Here is a 21,007-nt window from a genome sequence, read left to right as displayed (position 1 = left end):
TTTCCATATAACGGTTTTTATAGGAAACATGAGAATTCTTGATTATTTTATGCATAGAATAGAAATATGTGGCTAAGAAAATTTATGAACATAAATACTCAAATACATGCACATAGCACTAGGGTGATATATGTCCAAATCCATTACTTAGAATTCATTAATCAACTATTGGCTACGATGAACATTCATCATTCAACAATCAACGACTCTTTTTTTTTTTTGTGACTTAACAATCAACGACTCTGAGCAATCCTCAATGGAGCAAGCGTTGGTTCGGCTTGCCTGGGCTATTGGCCCGTCCAAGAACTGGGCCTGTTCTAAGACAGGCTGGACCAGTTTGCCCACGGGCTTCATATGCAGGTGACGATCGGACGGCCCGTGGTGAGCGCGAGCGGCCGAAGAAATTCTCGACGGACCACAAAGAGCATGGCGCGGTGGTGCCCGTTCCGTAGTAGTCGCCTTGTTGGGGCGACCTTTTAATCGTGGCTGTGCCCGAGCAAGACGCGACGGCTCGCGTCGCTCTCGGGCCGGAGGCGGTCGGTACGTGTGTGGGTAAGCCGGTAAAGTAACGAGGTGGCGAGTTGGTTTCGGCCACGTCGGCCTCGAGGCAGACGATGTCACGGTGATGTGACGAGGCGCCAAACGGAAGCTCACTGCCACTGGATCTTTCTTCACGTATTTGAATATGGCCTCCCAATCTAAAAATGCTCTAAAAGAGTTGTTTAGCCTCTAAAAAGAATCTTCAATTGTTGAACATCCCGGGGTCAAGTGCTGCAGAACCCATGGTGCATCTCTGAGCTGGAGAAACCAACCATGCTAAGCTCTCTGACGTTGGCTGCCACTCAAAGCTAGATGTACTGATGTCGTCCTAGTCGTTGTTCTGCTTGTGTTGTTCTTTCTTGTACGTGGTTTTTAGGTGGAGTCTTGTGAGTTGTCTACGCTTCTGTTCAGGGTTGGTATGCGGTATGCAGTCCCCCTATGCTGCAACGGTTGAACCGTCTTTTGACTTTAGTTAAGAGACTGGGGCATAGCCCTATAAATAAACCTTAAAAGAAGAATTTGTTCGCTTGAGCTTATAAGCCAGAATCAGCCCAACGGTGAGTTCCTATCTATTTATAGATGAACCTGATGTCTGGTTTTGGGAGCACCAGTGCTAGGACAGGCCATGGTATGGGTGAAGACCAAGACGAAAATGGTCGTGGCGATGATCATGGCAATACCAACGGGGGGAAAGCTGCGAGGCCCCACTCCTTGGTGGTCCTTCGCCACCACCACCGCCTCCAATGACCTGGCCGAGATGTTAGCTGCTAGTCGTGAGTCAGCCCATGCCCTGGTAATGCTGACACGGCTATTGGTGGCTTCGCCCCGTGGAGGCCCCGGTGGCAACGGCGTTTCACTTTGTTGCATTGCGTCCCCAACTGGATCAGCATACGACAAAACAACTCGCTGAAAACAGCTGTGGCACGGTGGCAGCCACGGCCCTAAACCTGGGACCACGACTGCAACACAAAAGTTTGATGGCCCTTGCAGCAGGCAGAAAGCTTTACAGCGCTAAGAGTTAGATTTCCACCCTTTCAGGAATCAGGATGCATCAAAGCAGATACCATAACTCCATGAGCAAGTCAGGATAAACAACTTCCGTGTTAATATTTTGCCATGAAAACACTTGTATCAAGCCAACAACCGTCTCCCTTTCACAATACAAACACTCATCACCACTCGAGCACTCCACACAGAAGAGTAAGCACGCAAACGACAAGCTCTTTTCATATCTACAGGAAGCTTATCTTTGGGTCAAGGCTAGGGATTTCTGTATACAACTGCAGCGACTGCAGGTACGAGGGGGCCGCTTCTATGGTTGATATGCACTCAAAAAATTACATGAATCAGCTACACTCAGTGAGGTCGATCGAGCAGATTAGGAAACGCTTCACACCCATCAAATGGTTACAACTTTTTATTACCTGTAGCACAGTCTCCGGTGAGAAAACATGAGGCCGTGTGATGTTAGTGACCACCAGCGTGGCGAGGCAAACTGATCTACAATTGTGTCGGGCTCTGCTTTTGGTTTCGTTGTAGCATATGAGTTTGCAAACTGCAATTTTTGACCTGTTTTTCCAAGGAGATAATTAACACCGAACTAAATATAAATGACATTAAGGAAATTGAGTAAGAATGATCATAGAAGATGTCTTTACATGTATTGCTGCAACCGTGGACAAGAGATCCTTTGATTGGTCCAACAACATTTGTTCTTGTGTTGCAAGTTTGGCAAGCTCAGACACCACAGAGCTTGTTCCCTCGACCTGAAGATGAATAGCATATCATTAGAGATTTCTGCAGTAAACGTTAGACATCAATATGTAATGTGTATCCATGTAAGACTAAATGCCTGTAAAACTGAGTTCATGAAGCAATGAATCACATCACTAACAGAAAAGGCAATGAATCCATAGTTGCTATTTGTGGTCACTACAACCATAGGAATGCACAATATATTGCCAAAGATTTGAAGCTGCTTGTTGTCCAGCGGGCAGCCAATGTAAGCTGCTTATTTAGCCAGAAAACAGTGATATCATATTTCAACATGTCTAGCATGTGTTCTTTTCCATTAAATTTTTACATGAAACAATAGTTCGCTTAGAACAAAGTCCATGCCGCTGGCCTGCCTTTTATTTTCTGAAAACCACAAACGTAAGCCTGGTTTAATTTGAAGTTATAAACTTCAGAAGGTATCGCAATGCTACATAGATCAAGATATAGAGTTAAACAGTCCGTACTCAAGATAATTAAAGGAATCAGAACATTGAACGCAGATATATTACATCAGAAGATGAAATACACTGGTATTGAAATCAGAGGACACCAAGCAGCACAATTACTACAAAACACACCAAAACATTGTCCTCTCCATTACATTTTATAAAATACAGTCATAATGTTGGTAATCAATACGAATTTCTGTATGAACACAGCAATCCATCAGGGGGGTCATATAGGAGTATTTATCTGGAGGAATTTACAATTTAGGACAGGGTGGAGCATATATTTATTTGGAAACATTTTCAGATTTGGGTCTGAGGATTTTTTTGCCATTGGTATAATATAATAAGAGATGATCCAAGGGAGAGAAAAAGTATCAAAGCTCTGTAGGAAGATAGGGTAAATATACAAACCTTAGACAACAAATTACATATCGAGGACGTCATTGTGTTCATTACATCCACTGCTGAATTAACTGCTTCCTTCACAGCTTGCGCATCAGCCTGAACAGATATAGGTAAGTATTAGTTTGTGAACATCAAATCATGCTACATAATTAGATTTGATCAGCCAGTTGCCAACCTTTGCACCATCAACAACTGGAAGACGAAGAGTACTAGCCTTCAGAGCTTTGATTGCTGCTGATAAAGCACTTGAATGATGTTTTTCGATATGAGACCAGTCCTCTAGATATGGCATCTGAACATGTCAAATGGAATAGATATATAAGCTATACAAAGTCAACCAGTAATTCAAAATCCTAGTGCAAGCCACATAAACAGTTTAAACAACAATATAACATATCACTTGCCTGTCCCCTAAGAATAGCAAACAGCTTGAGCTTTTGCTTTTGAAGCTGGAGTCTGCTCCTTTTGGTACTGACATTGTCACGCAATCTTGATATTTCTTTCCATGCACTGTGAAGGGTTTTCTGAAAAAAGGAGCAATAAGAAACATTAGTTTATAAGACTTAACCGTTTTTTGTTCTCTTACCACAAAATTATCGTATTTGTTTAATCCACCATGACCATGATTATTTGTATATTTACAGTCTGAGTATCGCAGTGTAAAAAAATCTGCATATCTTCATCGCGTTCTTTTATACATAATCCATTATTATGCAAAACAGTAAATTGAATAATTTCACTATGTTTCACCGCAAGAGATAAACCACCATCCAATATAGCAAGGGCGCAAGGCATTGACTTGTAAGCAGTATGCACACTACACTGGGGTTTCAGGCGACTAGACTCGCGTAGATTTTGACAATACACAGTGATGCATCAAAAGCTCAAGACATGCAAGTAATCACAACACATGTACCACAGGTAGATTGATGGCTTGTGTTGTGGATAGTGCATACAATACCATTATTCAAGAAACTATTCTACAACATCCTTTTCTTTTATTCCAGAGACCAAGTTATTCAGGTAACTGCCAAGCAACATTGCATATCTGGCATTCTGCCTTGGCAGTTGGCACCACTTCTTCCCACATAAGTTGCGATAGCGGTTGCTTCCCTAGCAGTATGGTAGCAAATAGCATAGTACCCTTTCATAACCTAATGGTACAGAAAAGTGGCAATGGGTATGGGCCAAACAATAAACTAAGAATTGTACTAATGACAAACTAAAAGTGGAATTTAGGTATGTTCGGGTTCCAATAAATCAATAAAGAAAGTGTGGGCATGAACAGATATTGCATATCAAACTAGTTGGTGCAGCATAAGCCTAGAGATATTTACTCAATTGAAACCTATGCATGCCTAGATGACACCCTAATTTATAATTTCTCGCTGAAAACACCAAGTAACAAATTTTAGCCCTGCTATTTCGTGTACTGTTTATGTGTGGAACTTGTGTGTGATTACTACAGTCTGAAGGTCCATCCATAGTAGGAAGTTTTTTGTCATGATTGCTCACTATCTGCACCCAAGTGTTACCAAAATTCATTCTTCGAAAATAATGACCAAGCTATTGATAACTCCTTTTGTTCTATTTTAGTGCACATTTCAGGGGCAGGTCTATGCTGTGGGCTGTGGGTGTGGCTCCACCCAAGTCCAAATCAAAACTCAGTTATTACCATCAAATTTTCACACTATATACCAGCCAGCGGGCAAGCAGCAACGAAGTGCCGCAGCCCTATCAATTTTGCTCTAGCTTTGCCCCTAGCACACTTGAAATGCATCCGCCCCAATCTTCCAATGCAATAACCATAAGCAGAGCAGGCAAGGACCAGGTTCTGTGGTCCCAACTATGAAATTTCTTCACAGGCTCCTACAGCCTTCCCAATGGCAAATTGGCAATGTTACTAAAAGAGGAAAACACAGAAAAAAATTATACCGTTTCATGCTGCGAGTACTATTTAGTATGAATTGAATACTCTATCCTAAGAAAATGTTTAACTACATTAAATTGAACAAATTGTTTTAACTATTACTTTTATTCCTCTCTAATCCAACTATTATTACTTTTCTCTCTCTCTCTCTCCCTCTTACCTAAAGTGAAATGCATGGATAAACATAAGATCAACATCAAGGTTTGATTTACCTCAGCAGTGAAGCTCTGAACCAGAAGCGTCGCATCTGTCCGAGCATTGATGCATCGCCACTGCAAATGTCGATTGTCCAGCAGCCGCAATCGGTGTGCCTCCTCGATTCTGTTCTCCCCCTTTTTCGCCCTTCTCACCTCTGCCGCAAAGCTGATGATAGATGGCGCATTTGCTGGAGCCTGCGCCATATGCCTATTTGGCGACGCCTCCCCACTGCGCCCTCTTGATGGACTCGCGGCACCCCAGCTTCCACGGCATGGAGATGGGGACCGGCCCGGCAGCCTCGGTGACATTGGGCTGTCTGAAAACGACCTCCGGCCAGACGACGGTAGCGGCAGCCCGGGCTCTGGAAGCCGGCGCAGGCGGCTGTTGGTTTCCTGCCAGAACCTCGCCGGCACGCTGATGCCACGTCGCGGGGGATCACCGGCGCCCGAGTTGCTACCAGACGAGACGCTGTCGGTGTCGGAGGACGCGGAGAGGTCTGGAGCGGCTGCAACTGCCGGGTCGGACGGCGAGAGGGATGTGGTGGAGTCGAAGGCCATAGAGCGGCGGAGGAGGTGAACGGCGGCGAGGATAGAGTCCTTGCGGTCGAGGCTGCAGTCAAGGCTGCGCGCGAACGGGTCCGACGCCTTGGGCTTCGCCGCCGGCCATCGTCCCGACGGCCGCGCGTTCTCGGCCTCCGGCACGGAGGAGACGCTCTTCCTGCGCTCCGGCGTGGGCCCGCGGCGCGCTGCCGGTGAGGACGGCGACGAGGCCCGCGGGGCGCGCGACGTCTTGTAGAAGAAGGACTCCCCCTGGAACGACACGGAGAGGCTCCGCATCGTGGTCGCGGTAGCGGATGCTGCCGCGGCAGCGGCCGCGGCCGCGGCCGCCGCCGACGCCGACGCGGTGGTGGTGGTGGTGGGCGACGTGGAGTGCTGCGAAGGTGGAGTAGACGCCCGGGTGCGCTGCGCGGAGAGGGAGCGGCGGGACGAGGACGAGGAAGACGACGACGTGGAGGACGAAGTGGAGGAGGCCGGGGACGCGGCGGCGGCGGACAGGTACCTCGAGGAGACGGGCTTGTTGGAGCGCGAGTTCCTCCGCGCGGCGGCGGAGTTGGGCTTGTCGAGCGCCGGCGTGAGCGGCGGGCGCGAGGGGTGGGCCGGATCTGGCGCGGTGGCCGCCGCCGCGGCAGCCACCATGCCGTGCCGGTGCCGCGGCAGGGGACGGGGGAGATCTGGCTACGCGCGGCGGTCCCGCAGCAATGCAGGTCCCCCAGGCTCCAGATTCGCCGACCCAGCTCCCGCTCCTGCTCGGGCCCTCCGCTCCCGGCGGCGGCGGCGGGCGCCCTCCGGATCGGCGACGCGCCTGCGAGGACGAGGAGAAGCAGCAGCGAACTGGTGAAGCAGTGTTTACAGTTTGAGGGGGATGGGAGGAGGCAGGGGAGGAGTGAAGTGGGGGTATTTTGCGTTAGTTTTTTTTTTTTAAATTCCCCTCCTCACTCCTTTTGCTGTTGTTTGTTCGTTTTTGTGTCTTGCTTTGGTTTCGGGGATCTTTGCCTGGGTTGGGCTGCTGATTCTCCTGCCCTTAAGTTGCGCTGCGCGCCTGCGCCTGTGTGGGTGGGTGTGGGTGTGGGTGTGGTGTGGCCACGACGCTGTCCCCAGTCTCCCAGGGAGGGTGAGACCTGGCGGTGTGTGTAAGCCTTTAACTTTTTATTTTATTTTATAATTTTTTCTCTTTTTTTGTCAAAAAGTTGTAAATGTTTGCACTGACGTGAGAGTGACAGTGCCATTTTGGTGCAACACATTCTCAGTGGGGCAGCATGTAAAAACCGTGAATTTGAGCACAACGGTTGTTGAAGGAACAGATGCCATTTGACAAGGGGTACATATTTAGAAGAGAAGAAAACATGAAAGAAATGATGTTTCCGTCTGACCATTTTATCACTACTATGGTTGGAAAGCAACACGTGTGCACATGGTTGAATCAAGATGACCAACTTGGATTATTTCCCTACTCTCTGTTTTGCTCTCCCCGGTACGTTTTAATTGACATTCCAGGAAAGCAAGACAAAATTACGTGCAAGTCAAAAATACTGTCTGAAACGTCAAATTTAAGTGACCGGAGCTGGTACTGATGTTAGTTATTATGTTTTTGTTTTATGACAAGGTCGAAAATGATATAAATTAATGTCATATGAGAGAATTGTAGTGACGCAAACTTTAATCCGCTAGAAGTATCAGAAAAATAATGTTTGTGCGGTTGTGGATTAGAAAGGAAAAATAGCTGTGGAGCAACAGTTGATCGAGGTATTAGGTTAGAAGTTCGAAGAAATTGTTCAAGTATATAGGTTGGTTTTGGTTTTGATTTTGAATGACAAAGCATTACGGGAGCTAAAGAGCTTAGGTAGGTTTAGGTTAGCTAAACTAAAGTCATCTACCAGTACTAATAGTTTAGGGAGTCATTGAGGTAATGGACAGACGTTTACATTGTTTATTCATTACCTGTGCCAATATGAAAATTCATACCACATTGTTTCGCAACATGTACTTACCTGAGTTCGTTATTTTAGTGTTCTTAACCTAATTCATTAATTTTTAGAGGGACAAAACTCAGATTGGAGAACTAATAATAGTTATCATAAGATGAAAAGATGCCAAATCACGCTGCACAATTCTTTGAAAAGAGAATGAGTCAATGCTATATATTTACTATGTACTATCGTCTATTTTGCAAACCATATCCACAATATAATCACTTATTTAAAAGTAGCAAATGTCTTGCTCGCACTACTGAACTAGCTAATTGCAAATGGCTTGAACAAAAAGTGGTTGAATGGAAAATGTTTTTTTGTTGGATTTTTTGTTTTAAAAAAATCACCATTACAAATTTTATCTAGTTCCTCCATATATAAACACCGAACACATGCTCTCTGGAATATTACTAAAGTCGTTAAGCCACCACGCATGATTCTAACCGAATAGTGGACTGATTCACGAGTTAGATTTATGGTTGGACCCTCCGATCGCTGGGGATCACGAATTGATCAATGGCGATAACACGAGTCCACCTCATGGCTTGCTGCTTGCACCACACATGCACTATATGTGGTCTGATCCTGATGGCTACTTGCAATCTCAATTCCTGAGACCGGTCTCAGCTTACTTAGATTAAACGTCACAATTATTGAACAATATATATAATCATTAATCACAACCCAACCTTTCCTTGATGGATGACCCACCAGAACTACGTACGCTTAACAAAAGAATTGGTGTACATAGCATATAACCTATAAAAATGGTACTCCCTATATTCCAGAATAGACGACGCTTTTTACTTTTAGATATGTTTGACTATTTGTCTAATTCAGTTTTTTACAAATAATAAAATAAATAAGTCATTGTTAAAGTATCTTTAATGATAAAAATAAGTCATAATAAAATAAATAATTTATATAAAAATTTCGAATAAAACGAACAGTCAAACAAGATGTCTAAAAATAAAAAACGTCATGTATTTTTGGGACGGATGGAGTATGAACAAAACTTCATTTTTGGAAAAAAGATGACCTACAACAAGACTACCTTGAAACATATGACAGGTTAAATTATGATTATGTATACAGTATATTTCTTCTCTTTTCTGCACAAATGATAAAACAGCCGTTGATTGGACACAAAAAGCAAACAGGGGAAAGCTGGCCCTTTTAATTAGGTAAGTTTTCTTGCTGGAACTTTTGTACTGAACCTCCGAAATTCTCGTGTTGCACCAAAATGGCACTGTCACTCTCACGTCGGTGTCCTGGAGGATCTCTTTAATATAGGCAATAACTATTTTTTTTAATTATCATCAGGTCTTTTTGCAATATGATTGCTTATGTGACCCATGAGAAAGATGATCACCCTAGAAAGTCAGCATATATATTACCACCACACACACCACTCACCAGTTAGTTGCTTTCTTTACAATATACAAAAAAGAAGTGTTATCATGACTGCTACTCTATATGAAAATGAAATAAAATTCACAAAGTTCTGGTTTCTTCATGGACAGCCATAAGCATCAACCATTAATTCAATGTACGCTAGCTCTAAATCTAATAGAACCCAGACTGGTTTAAGAACGTCATTTTCGCCCCTTTCTTTGGTTTTAGGTAAACAATAGCTTTTTAACAACAGCTTGGAACTGCACTTTGCAGCGTGTTAGCTCCCTACAATAATCCCTCTCTGTTATGTTATGACGGCCAAGATCTGTCTCGTGGCGACTATAGTATTCTCACTAAGGAGTCGTCCTCAGACGGACACTTTCTTTTCCTAATCGCATGCTTGCTTAGCATCTAACCTTCCTAATGCCTGCTTTTCTTGAGAGTGTCTTGTGAGGTCCAGCAGGCACCACTAGAGAGATTGTAAGAGGATGTCAAATCGTAGGAGAAAGACCAGTCGAGTAACAGTAATTCAGAAAAAGGGCGAAGATGAGCTTGTCATGATGTAATAACAAGAGGTCGAATCTCAAAATCTAACTATCTTTGTCAACAATGCTCCGTCTAGCTAACTCGTTCTGCCAAAAAAAACAAGGTAAATAAAATTACAGAAAGTCAGAAAATATAGTTGTCGGCTGCTTAGTCTACAACTGTTGTCCAATATAAACTGCACGGCTAGTAGTGTTGACATACAAACCTTGACTGATTGTATTTTAAATTTGTTGCAATCCTCATCAAGTGGGTGTCTAGCTAGGGCGCACACCAAGCACATTGACGTTTTTGGGGAACCGCAGGGCAGTTTTGTTTTCCGACAAAAAAACAGGCCACATGGATGACGGATGAGGCCTAGCTAAACGTCAATCACATGCCAATTTCTTGACCAAACTATGAACTCCAGATCGGTCATATATCACATAGCCATGTGACTTGCCCGGCATACCAAGTTGTTTTTATCATTAACTAAAAAAAGACAGATACTGGTACTACACATTATTGCGTCACAGGAATATGGCCACAGAAGTACTATATATATGCTACCTATACTAATTAATTGAATTCTGGGTTCATGATTCATGGGCAACAACAAAAAAATGCTGAGCGGTTATTCAGCCTATTCGCTTGTTGGTTTCAGTCAGGGCTTATCGGTCAGCTAACAGTATTTTCCTCTCACAGTAAACCAGCATCAATCAGGCTTATCAACCCAAAAATCAACCAACGAACAAGGCTCATTAATCCAGCCAGCATCCTGTCACATGACCAAACAGCAGTCGGCAGCAGCCACTATTTCAGCATTTCATAAAATGTTATGATTTAATCACTGCTACTACTAAACTCTGATGTCGATAATAACGTAACTTTGTACTCCCTTCATTAAAAAAATACAATCCTTGTTTAAAAAATACATAATAAATAGTTAAAGTATTTTAAAATTAACTAGCCACATATATATAATATTAATATTTATGATACTCATTATGTTCTAAATTGTAACAAGTTCTGGTTATATATATATATATATATATATATATATATATATATATATATATATATATATATATATATATATATATATATATATTACTATATATTTAGGCATAGTGTATATCCATGTCAAGAACTATATATCTACAATAGTTAAAATGTTTTATAATTTGGAATGTAGCGAATATCAAATAAATATTATTAGATTTATTATGAGATATATTTTCATATTATATCTATTTGGTGACTTAATATTTTTAATAAACTTTAGACACTTTAACAAATAATATATTTAAAATTTTATATTTTTTGTGTTGGAGGTAGTACATCAGTGTAGTATTCTATGACGGCCAAAAGATGAAGACGGTGGTGGTGGTAAGTGTAGTTGGACAAATACAGCTCACCAAACTCGGGCAACACCGCGCCCTGGTCATGTATTGGGGGCAGGACGGTCCTGGGCGCGCGGCAGTGTGTCGTTCAAGCAAGCGGCCGCAGCACCTGCAACTGCAACGCCAACGACGCGAACGCGAACCACCCGCGGCGCGCGAGCACGGGGAGTGGCAGGCCTGCCTGCCAAAGTGCCAAGGCCACGCCCACGCGTGTCGCCGTCTGCCGGAGACCGTCCGGCGTCTGTGGACGTGGAGACCGGACGTAGAGACGACGCGGAGTAGAGTAGCCAAGCTAGTACTGTAGTAGTACTCCGTAGTTCCCTCTCGAGTCGATGGCCTGTTGACTTGTCGTAAAAGATCGTAAATTTCTAATTAGAATTGTATTTTTCTCTTATATCAAACCAGTCAACGATAATAATCGTTTCAGGTGCAGCCGAACAGGCTGCGAGTCATCGACCATCTTTTCGCCCCTGCCGCGATTGTTGTCCTTGTCCCGTTTGTCACGTGACTGATCGATGCCTGGTGCGTCCGTGTGTACATGCTTCAGCTATCGCTAGTGACTTGATTAGCAGGCAGTTGACACTACACGGTATCACAGGCTCACAGCTCCGCGTTTTTTCCTAGGCTTAGTTAGTTGTGTGTCAAGTCAGTTTTTAAAAAAGTAGTATAGTACGAGTAGTCCAAGGAGTAGCTGAGACTTGAGTTGAGAGGCATCGTCGTCAGTACGTGTGTGTACGTATCTCGATCACTGTTTTGCAACCTACGCTAGCTAACTATCCGTGACGATAAGTATATTTCGTATTTAGTACTATTCACGAGTACCAATTCGCACGTACGTACAGCGTGGTTGCTTCAGCAACTAAAGTTGCTTATAGCTTATTAATTCCCTAATACCACCGACGCTACGACTGTACGTGTGAGTTGGTTGTCACGTATGGAGAGTTCAGATCAAGCATGATAATAGCGGTGGCGTGTGTGCACTACCGTGATAACTAACTGAAACAAAACACGATCACCCACCGGAAAAAAGCTAGCTCTAACCAAACGTACAGTCGTAACCTGTACGTACGTGGTTGGCACCTGCTCGTATGTACGCAGTGCATGTTACTGCCCGAAACCCAGTTGGACCAAAAACTGGGAGAAGACCGCTGGACGGCTGGAGTCGAGTACCTGTCGTGCTCGATCAGAGACGATGGAGTAGGCTAGGCGGCTTGGACTTTGGACCCGGCGCATCCACCTACCACTCTACCAGAGGCAGCAGGTAGCTGTATCTCATCATCAGCTGGCCGCGCTAATAAGGTCAACCCAACCACACCGTTTGCCTAGTGCTTGTTTGTGCTTGTTTAGTTTCTAAAAAGTTCCTTAAAAAGTAATATAGTAGCCATCACATTAAATCTTGTGAAACATGCATGTAGCATTAAATGTAGACGGAAAAAAACTAATTGCACAGTTTGGTTGGAAATTACGAGACGAACATTTTAAACCTAATTAGTTCATGATTGAACACTAATTACCAAATAAAAACGAAAATACTGCGATAGTCAAATTCTCAAAATTCAGTGAACTAAACACACACCTAGCAAAGCAACCACACCCAACTCTGCCAGTCTTCCTGCTTGCTGCTCCACACCTCACCCGACGGCGCAGCAGGCCCCGCGCCCGGGCCACCGTTGGAGCCGAAAACCTTCACGGCGTCCGTGCGCCCGCACCCGCGGCGAGGCTGGAAAGCGAACGCGCCAGCCCAGCCGAACACTCCGGTCGCGCTGCTACTAGTGCTAGTGCTCAGTGATCAGTGCTCACTCCTGGGAGTGGGATGCAGCTCGCACAAGCCGGCCGGCACAGCGGTGACAGCCTTTTTCGCCGCCGATCTTATCTGGAACTGTTCGCACGCGGACGCGGTGAGAGTGAGTGAGAGTGAGAGTGAGAGTGAGACTGCTCCGGCGAGGGGTACCCTGGTCTCCGCGCAAACAGCCACGTTATCCCTGGTCCCCGCTCGGCGTCCGCGGCCGGCCCGGCCTCCCGCAACAGTGCTTGCCGGATACAAAAGCTGCCGCGGATGGCGCTGTCAAGGGGTAAAGGGTGTTTGGTTCTCGTTTCCTAGAATTAAGTCCCTGTCATATTGCGACACGTTTAACATTATTTAAAGTATTAAACATAGACTAATTATAAAATTAATTATACAGAGTGAGACTAATTTATAAGACGAATCTATTAAGCCTAATTAGTCCATGATTTAATAATATGATGTTACAGTAAGCATGTGCTAATGATGAATTAATTAGGCTTAATAGATTCGTCTCACGAATTAGTCACAGCTTCTATAATTAGTTTTATTATTAATATCCGAACACCCGATGTGACAATAGATATGATATCCGATATGACACCCTAAACTTTAATCATTGAATCCAAACACCCCCTCGCCAATGCCATTGGCCCATTGCCATCTCTCTCACTCTGCCCTCTCACAATGGATCAGGGTCAAGGTGCCGTGAGACTATCTCCAATGACATTGTCGGTGTTTTGGGTCCGGCGGGTCCTCAACCGACTAGTGAAAGTGTACTGCGTGCTCTTAATCCCGGATGGTGATGCAAAGAGACACAATGTTTATACTGGTTTAGGCAATAGGTGCCCTACGTCCAGTCTGAGAGAGCGATCTTGTATTCCTTGCACCGAGGTGCTTGTAGTAGGGGCTTACAAGCTGAGCGAGAATGGGAGCTAGTCCCAGGTCTCTGCGTAGAGTGGCGTGGGTTGCTCGAGATGTTGATCTCTTGCAGTGAGGGAGCGTGTGTGTGTTATAGAGTGTTGTGCGTTGCTTGCACATGTGCCTCCTGCCTAGAAGCGGCCCCGGTCACTCCCTTTTATAGTCGAAGGGAGGCACGGGGGCGGTACATGGTTTTGCTACGTGGCGTTTTGTGAGCAGAGGCGGTATGTCCGAGCCCTGCAGCTTGTCACTGTGGCGGCATGGTCGGTGTAGCGGCCTTGTCCTCGGTGCACTGGTGCGACGCGCGCGGTCACGCCTGATCCTGTGCGACGTGGGAGCTCCTGTGGTGGCATGCGCGCCTTCTTTTGTTGGAGCATGCTGGTCACTGTATGTTTGACTGGCGCGGAGAGTCGAGGCCGGGTAGGTGCGACAGCGCGGGTGCGCTGATTCTGAGGCTACAGGAGCTTGGACCTGTGCACGACGTGGGGCTCCTGCGGCTTGACGCAGGGCATGGCGCGTACTGCGGACGACGTGCCGGGCCCAGAGTGCTGACAACGTAGAAAGCCGAGGCCTAGTTGGTGCCGAGGCCGAACCATTGTGGGGGGCTCGACGGCGCGCGAGTCCCGAGGCTACAGGAGCCCGGAGGCGGATAGCCGAGGCTCGGAGGGAGCAGTTGGCTTGTACGTCGATTCCGAGGCTACAGGGACCCGGACTTGACTTCTCCACGCCGCGTTGTCCTTGGAGCAGGGGTTAGGCAGCACAGTGCAGCACGGGTGTCAGCCGTGGGCACAATGCCGAGCACAGCGCGCTGGTAACCGCTGCCCCGTCCTATCCCAGACGGCATGGCGTCGATGTGACTTCCATCTCGTCGGCCACTCCGCTGTATCGAGTCGTCGTTCGGCTGACGTCGCGGGAGTGGTTGGACGCGTTGGTTGGATGTGACGTTCTCGTCTGAGGCCTCGTGGCGCGGGGCCTCGGGCGAGGCGGAGAATCGGTACCTCGTCCGAGGCCTTGTGACGCGGGGCCTCGGGCGAGTCGGAGAATCGGTACCTCGTCCGAGGCCTTACGGGCGGGGCCTCGGGCGAGTCGGAGAATCGGTACCTCGTTCGAGGCCTTACGCGCGGGGCCTCGGACGAGTCGGAGAATCGGTACCTCGTCCGAAGCTTCGTAGTTTCGTTCTGGGCCGAGTCCGCTTCGAGTGAGCCCGGATATTGTTCGAGGTGGGCCGGGCGATCCAGCCGAGCCGCGGATAAGGTCGGGGTTTGCCGGTGGTTGTCTCTTGGCGTTGATTTTTATAAGGTCTAAGCGATTTTTTTCGGTTCTTGCTTACGGGACCCCTTTTCATGGTACCCGACAGACATAATCCAAAATACAAGAGCTATTTTATATTTGGGTAGCGCTATAATCAAATGGTTTAATACCTATTTTTAGTCTTCTCTAATAACAGGACTAAAAAAAGAGACTCTTTTTGCAAATGAGTCTCTAGAAGAGAGTATACTTATATTAAAATTGTGCCTTGTAATCCAAAATAGGTCTAGCATATATATATATATATATATATATATATTATGTTATAAGTGGATACAGTACCATCCGTGACCATTTTGAGTTTGGGTCTGTCGTCCATGGGAGACAGTCTAACGGACAGACAGACCGACTATTGCAGCGTCAGCGTCAGCTGAGGCTACAGTGAAACTGTGAAGACCAGCTGTCAGGCTCACAAGTGACGGGTCAGCTGGGAAGGACGGGTTGGAGATGGAAAGAGTGCTGCAGCATGCTGCATGCACAACGGGATCCCTCACCGGATTGGACCATGGCTCTTTTACACTCAGAACCTGATTTAAATTTAGGACCTAAGTTTTTGGTTGTCCTAGATGTCATATGTGGTATTCGGATACTAATAAAAAAATAAATTACAGAATCCGTTAGTAATCTGCGAGACAAATTTATTAAGTCTAATTAATCCGTCGTTAGCATATGTGTTACTGTAGTATCATATTGTCAAATTATAGACTAATTAGGTTTAAAAGATTAGTCATAAACTGTGTAATTAATTATTTTTTAGTCTATATTTAATATTTATGTATTCGATGGGTCAGTGAATAAACTTTAGGCAGAGGAATTAAATAAGACTTAGTACTACAGGCCAACGAGATTGTGGTTGGCCGGTGATGGCCTCGGCAAGGACTAGTATCTGTTTGGGAAAATGGTGTTCTTGCCCTTATGTAGAAGTCCAATTGTGATTTTACCCTTGTTTTTTCAACTTTGTGATTTTGCCCTTGCTATTTTGAATTGAATCGTCCGTTTACCCCTGGTTTGGATGCCGTCAAATGGTCATGGAATAAATGAATTAAAAAAATTCAAAATCTGAAAAAAACAAAGGCAAAAAGACCCAATTGCCCCCTTATCCTTGTATTCAGCCTCGCCTTTCTCACGGGCCGGCTGCATAGACCGGGGCGTCGGGGCATCTGGCGGCGGCGGCGGCGTTGGCAGCGCACGGCGCACGGTGCGGCAACGGCTCCCGGCGGCAGGTCCCGCGCCGCTGCGGCGGTGCTGTTGAACAAGCTGGTCCTCACGTCGTCCGACTCCGCCTCCGCGCTCGTCACCGCCGCCACGGCCGCCCGCCTCGCGGGCTCGCTCGACCTCGCCGCCGCGCTGCCGCTGGGCTCCCGCGACGAGGCCACGGTGGCCGCGGCATCCGCGCCCACCGCCGTCGCGCTCGCGGCGCTGATCGACTGCTGCGCTGCGCCGCTGGCCCGCGTCGCCGACGCCGTCGCCGCGCTGTCGTGCGAGGCCGAGCGCGGGGACATCAAGGTCCTCGTCTTCGGCTCCAAGCTTGTCGGCGCGGCCGCCGGGGGCGCCCCCGCCCCCACCACGCGCGCCGTTGCTCTAAGTCCCGCCCGGGCGGGCCCGAGTGACGCTCTGTTTCCCCCCGACGCAGACGCCCAGCGGCCTAGCACGCCGCATCTGAGTGACTGAGTCCAATCAATCACCGGAGACGAGAGAGGGAAAAGGCAGGTGGGAAGGGAGGGGAGGGGAGGGGATTCCATTCCATGGTTGGGATTGGGAGCACCGCCCGGGGCTTCAGCCGTCATCCGTCAGGTAATGCGACCCTCCCTTTCCCCTGGCGATGGTTGGTTAGTTCGTTAGGATAAATATGTAACTGTACCGTTTTACTCTTTATATCTGTAAATATCAGTCAGTCTGTGTGCTGCTGTAGAAGAAAGTGAAACTGAGAATTCTGCCTTAGTAGTGGGGGCGGTTCCACATCAGATGGATCAATGTCGCCCATCAGTCGAGCTATATCATCCAATGATATTGGTATGCTGCATTTTCATTCATTTGGGCGTTAGATGAGTCATAACGGTTGCAGATTCAGTTGTGTTATCTACTGCATGCATGTTCACATCTTAGTACTGAACTACTGATCATACCTTGAGTCGTCATCTAGCAAGAAAGAACTATTTGGAGTAGTTATTGAGTCATCTGTTGTCATCGTTCTCATCTTTCTAATGACCTGAAATAAAGTTGACTCTTGTTAAGATGTTCTCTTTAGCAACGCATAGATGCATTTCACGCATTCAGTAAGCTGAATGCACTTGGAATTGCGTATATGTTTAATCATGTGAAGTTAGCAGGCATGCACTTACCTCTTGAGATAGACGTTGTGCGCCATACTTGTCGTCCCAGAACATCGTTGCTATGCGATATATTTGAGTTATGCTCAAAACCTGTGAAAACACAACATTTTGTACTTGCTAGCTTGAAGAAAATCTAAGCGCTTATAAGATGCTTTCTTTATAGCTTACAGGGCAAAGCTCATTTGTGATTTCCTCCAGGGTTTTGTGTGACTTCTGATGCAAAACCTGTAATATGAATTCATTTAATAAGTAGACAGATCAAACTAGTATAACTGTTGAAATAACTGCATGTTTTCAGGCATACCAGGAACCCGACTGCCTGCCTAATGTGTTGCAATTCATCCCAGGATGTCCCTACATACTGCATTATGGACAATATTTCAATTTAATTAGCACTCTCTTGCTGATTATAATTTCTGTCTTGTTAAAATTACCAAAAAAAGAGGAAAAATATTCACCTCTTCAGTTGTTCTAGAGCACATAGTCAAGAATGGACTGATTTCCTTCTTCAGGTTATCTCTGATTATCCCATATATCTTCTCGCTATTTGATCCCAAATGTCCCGGATTGGAGTCCCTTGTGGAGAAGGTGAAGGAGATTGTTGAGAGCAATGAAGTCAGGAGATTGCCTAAAATTCCAAAGGTGAGAATCATACTATTCGCGGATAGTGCTGTTTTATTTGTATGGTCTGATTAGTAGTATTCAGATTGTAATGTTGTTCCCTTTCCTCGTTTTTCTAAATGTTTATGCTTACTCCTGTTAGGGTACACGTGACTTTGGGAAAGAGCAAATGGCGATAAGGGAGCGAGCATTTTCAATTATAACTAGTGTATTCAAAATGCATGGTGCTACTGCACTTGATACACCAGTATTTGAGCTGAGAGAAACCCTTATGGGCAAGTATGGTGAAGACTCAAAGTTGATATATGACCTGGCTGATCAGGTATTGTTTCAGTGTCCTCTCACATTTTAGTTCTGCCTGCCAACCTATCATAGTTTGCTATTCTCTACAGTAATGTAATTACACACTATCATGATCCATGCACTTATTTGTTGATGTAATCATTACTAACCAACCTGTTCAATGCTTTTCAGAGGGAGGGGAAGAGGAGGGCGAACAGGAGGAAGGCTAGCTAGTTTGTTAGGTCTCTAGGTGGTCCTTAAATGAGATGGATGTAGCTTTTGTGCACATGTGTACATGGTGCAGACTTGTTTCTTTTGTGGATATGTTGACATGGTGCTGTGCTTTGTGGACATGTGACATGGTGTAGACCTGTAGCTTTTGTGGACATGTTTTTTTTTTCACAACTTTTGTGGACATGTTGACATGCTGTATGGTAGACTTTGAAATGCTGTGGTTCTCCATGATTTTTCTTATGTGTTTTATATGTGCTTCATATTGTTGTCACGATGCTAGCAAAATATAGCAAATGTGCTGCCAAAATTTTGAATATTTATCAATATTAAATCAGAGTTCAAATAATTGCAATAAGACATACAATAAAAAATTCTAATTCCAAATCAGGGTAAAATCACAATTAGGCATAACAAACAGGGGTAAAATCGCATGGGCATTTATGTCCTTTTGTACAAAGTTTAACACCGTTAGGGGTGGATGACGGAGCAGGGGCAAACTGGTGCTTCGTGAATGGCACAGTAGGGGTAAATTCACAAAGTCAAAAAAATAGGGGCAAAATCACAATTTCGATACAAAACAAGGGTACAAACGCAAGAGCCCCTATCTGTTTTTCCATCCAACCGTGCGGGAAGGCAAGGGCGTTTGGGCATGGTGAGGGGAACCGGAGCACCAAGGGATAGCGCGCGCACATGCGCCAAGCCAGTAGCCGCACGGCACGCCGAGCCACCGCGGCAATGGGTGGAACGGACGGGGAAAAGGGGCCGAAAACCGCATGCTCCCCGTCCTCGCTCCCCGGTGAGTTTGGACCACCGGCCTAGGCTGATAAGTTATGCTTAAAAGTATCTGATTAATTTGTTGTGAAAAAAAATATGAAAAAGTAAGACTCAAACAACAGAACGCTGGCTACACGGGCAGGATTCTTCTGTCTCGCCGTCTTCCCCGCCGGCTCGATCTGTCTTCTCCTCCTCGTCGTCGCATCCGTTGAAGTTTTAACCGCGGCATGCGTGCTGGCTGGCCCTGCCACGGACGTACACCTGGCGTGGGCCCTGGTTTGTGCTACTACCAAGTCCAATGTGCTTTGGCTGTATTTACTTTCTAAAAAGTTTCCCAAAAAATACTACAGTAACCATTACATCGAATCTTACGATACGTGTATGGAGCATTAAATATAGACAAAAAAAAAACTAATTACACAGTTTGGCTGGAAATCGCGAGACGAACGTTTTGAACCTAATTAGTACATAATTGAACACTAATTGCCAAATAAAAACGAAAGTGCTACAGTAGCCAAATTCCCAAATTTCGCGTACTAAACACAGAATTTGTGAGTGACAACAGAAATTGTACTACGGTCACAGTCACAGCCACCTTCTAGCTCAATTTGAAAAAAAAACCGAGAACATAGAACCGAACCGAACTAACCGAAACCGAAACCGAAACCGAAGTAACCGAAACCGAAATATTCGGTCCCAGGATCGGTTCCAGGTTCCTAGGAACCAAAATTATTACGGTTAATTCGGTTCCCGCACTCGGTTAACCGAATTGACCTGAAATAACCGAACTATGTAAAGGCCCCTAGAATGCAGGCTTGAATAATGCTCTATGCTTGAATATTTGAGAGAACAATAACATATATGTGGTGTATTGTTGTTTTATGCTGCATTGCTGTTTAAATTGTCCCTTTTGACTACATGAAAATCAGGCAAAATGCTATCGAAATTTGCAATTGAATGGGTTGTTTTTTGTTCCTGAAAAATTCGATTCCATCGGTTAGAACCGAAACCGAACCGATTTACCCGAAACCGAAATTCCTCGGTTCCGTATTTTCAAAGTAACCAATCGATCCCTTCTTCTCAGGTAACCGAATTAGCTGAAGAACCGAACCGATCAGTTTCGGTTAACCGAACGCCCAGACTTACTTCTAGCGCTCTCTCTCCCACCTCCATTTTTTTTATTGCCTCAGTCTTCGATTACATGATGTAGTATCTGAACTCATGCACTTACTCACACCACACGTACACACCCTAACACACTCACACACATCTAAGTGCACAAGCTAGACCTATAACATATATCTAAGGCTAAGAAAGCACAGTTGAAAGATATGAAAGTGATGACACATCCGTGCTAGGCTACGAAAATTATTCGGCCTGTTCGCTGGTTGGTTTCTGAGCTGGTTTAGGCTGGCTGGTGCTGGTTTATTGTGAGAGAAAAACACTGTTGGCTGGCTGATTTGGGCTGACTGAAACCCACAAACAAACAGAGTAATTAAGAGATACACTGTTCCCGATGAGACACCCGGTGCCGATGCTGGGCATCTAACCCGGACGGGTGGCCTGTACACCCGCAGGGCACACCCACTGAGCTAGTAATGGGCTC

The 21,007-nt window shown here is 45.6% G+C and overlaps 1 protein-coding gene and 1 long non-coding RNA gene across 3 annotated transcripts; one reads left to right on the top strand and one right to left on the bottom strand.

Annotated features, from left to right (window-relative positions):
• Nucleotides 1–1,622: 1,622 nt before the first annotated feature.
• On the bottom strand, nucleotides 1,623–6,901 carry LOC136540432 (QWRF motif-containing protein 2-like). Its single transcript, XM_066532438.1, has 6 exons — nucleotides 5,313–6,901; nucleotides 3,575–3,694; nucleotides 3,346–3,462; nucleotides 3,177–3,266; nucleotides 2,199–2,306; nucleotides 1,623–2,109 (listed from the first exon to the last, which is right to left on the bottom strand). The coding sequence occupies exons 1-6, from the start codon at nucleotides 6,492–6,494 to the stop codon at nucleotides 2,041–2,043; spliced, it is 1,686 nt and encodes a 561-aa protein (XP_066388535.1). The 5' UTR covers nucleotides 6,495–6,901; the 3' UTR covers nucleotides 1,623–2,040.
• Nucleotides 6,902–16,309: 9,408 nt separating this feature from the next.
• On the top strand, nucleotides 16,310–18,724 carry LOC136540431 (uncharacterized). 2 transcript variants are annotated; one of them, XR_010779953.1, is made up of 4 exons: nucleotides 16,310–16,951; nucleotides 18,003–18,132; nucleotides 18,254–18,433; nucleotides 18,586–18,724. It is a non-coding gene; the product is annotated as an uncharacterized lncRNA (long non-coding RNA). The 2 variants fall into 2 exon arrangements; XR_010779954.1 differs by having other exon boundaries at nucleotides 16,907–16,951; nucleotides 17,789–18,132.
• The last annotated feature ends 2,283 nt before the right edge of the window (nucleotides 18,725–21,007 follow it).

Source organism: Miscanthus floridulus, chromosome 2 (genome assembly GCF_019320115.1).
Source record: "Miscanthus floridulus cultivar M001 chromosome 2, ASM1932011v1, whole genome shotgun sequence".
Lineage (NCBI taxonomy): Eukaryota > Viridiplantae > Streptophyta > Magnoliopsida > Poales > Poaceae > Miscanthus > Miscanthus floridulus.
This window is presented reverse-complemented; position numbering and strand designations above follow the sequence as displayed.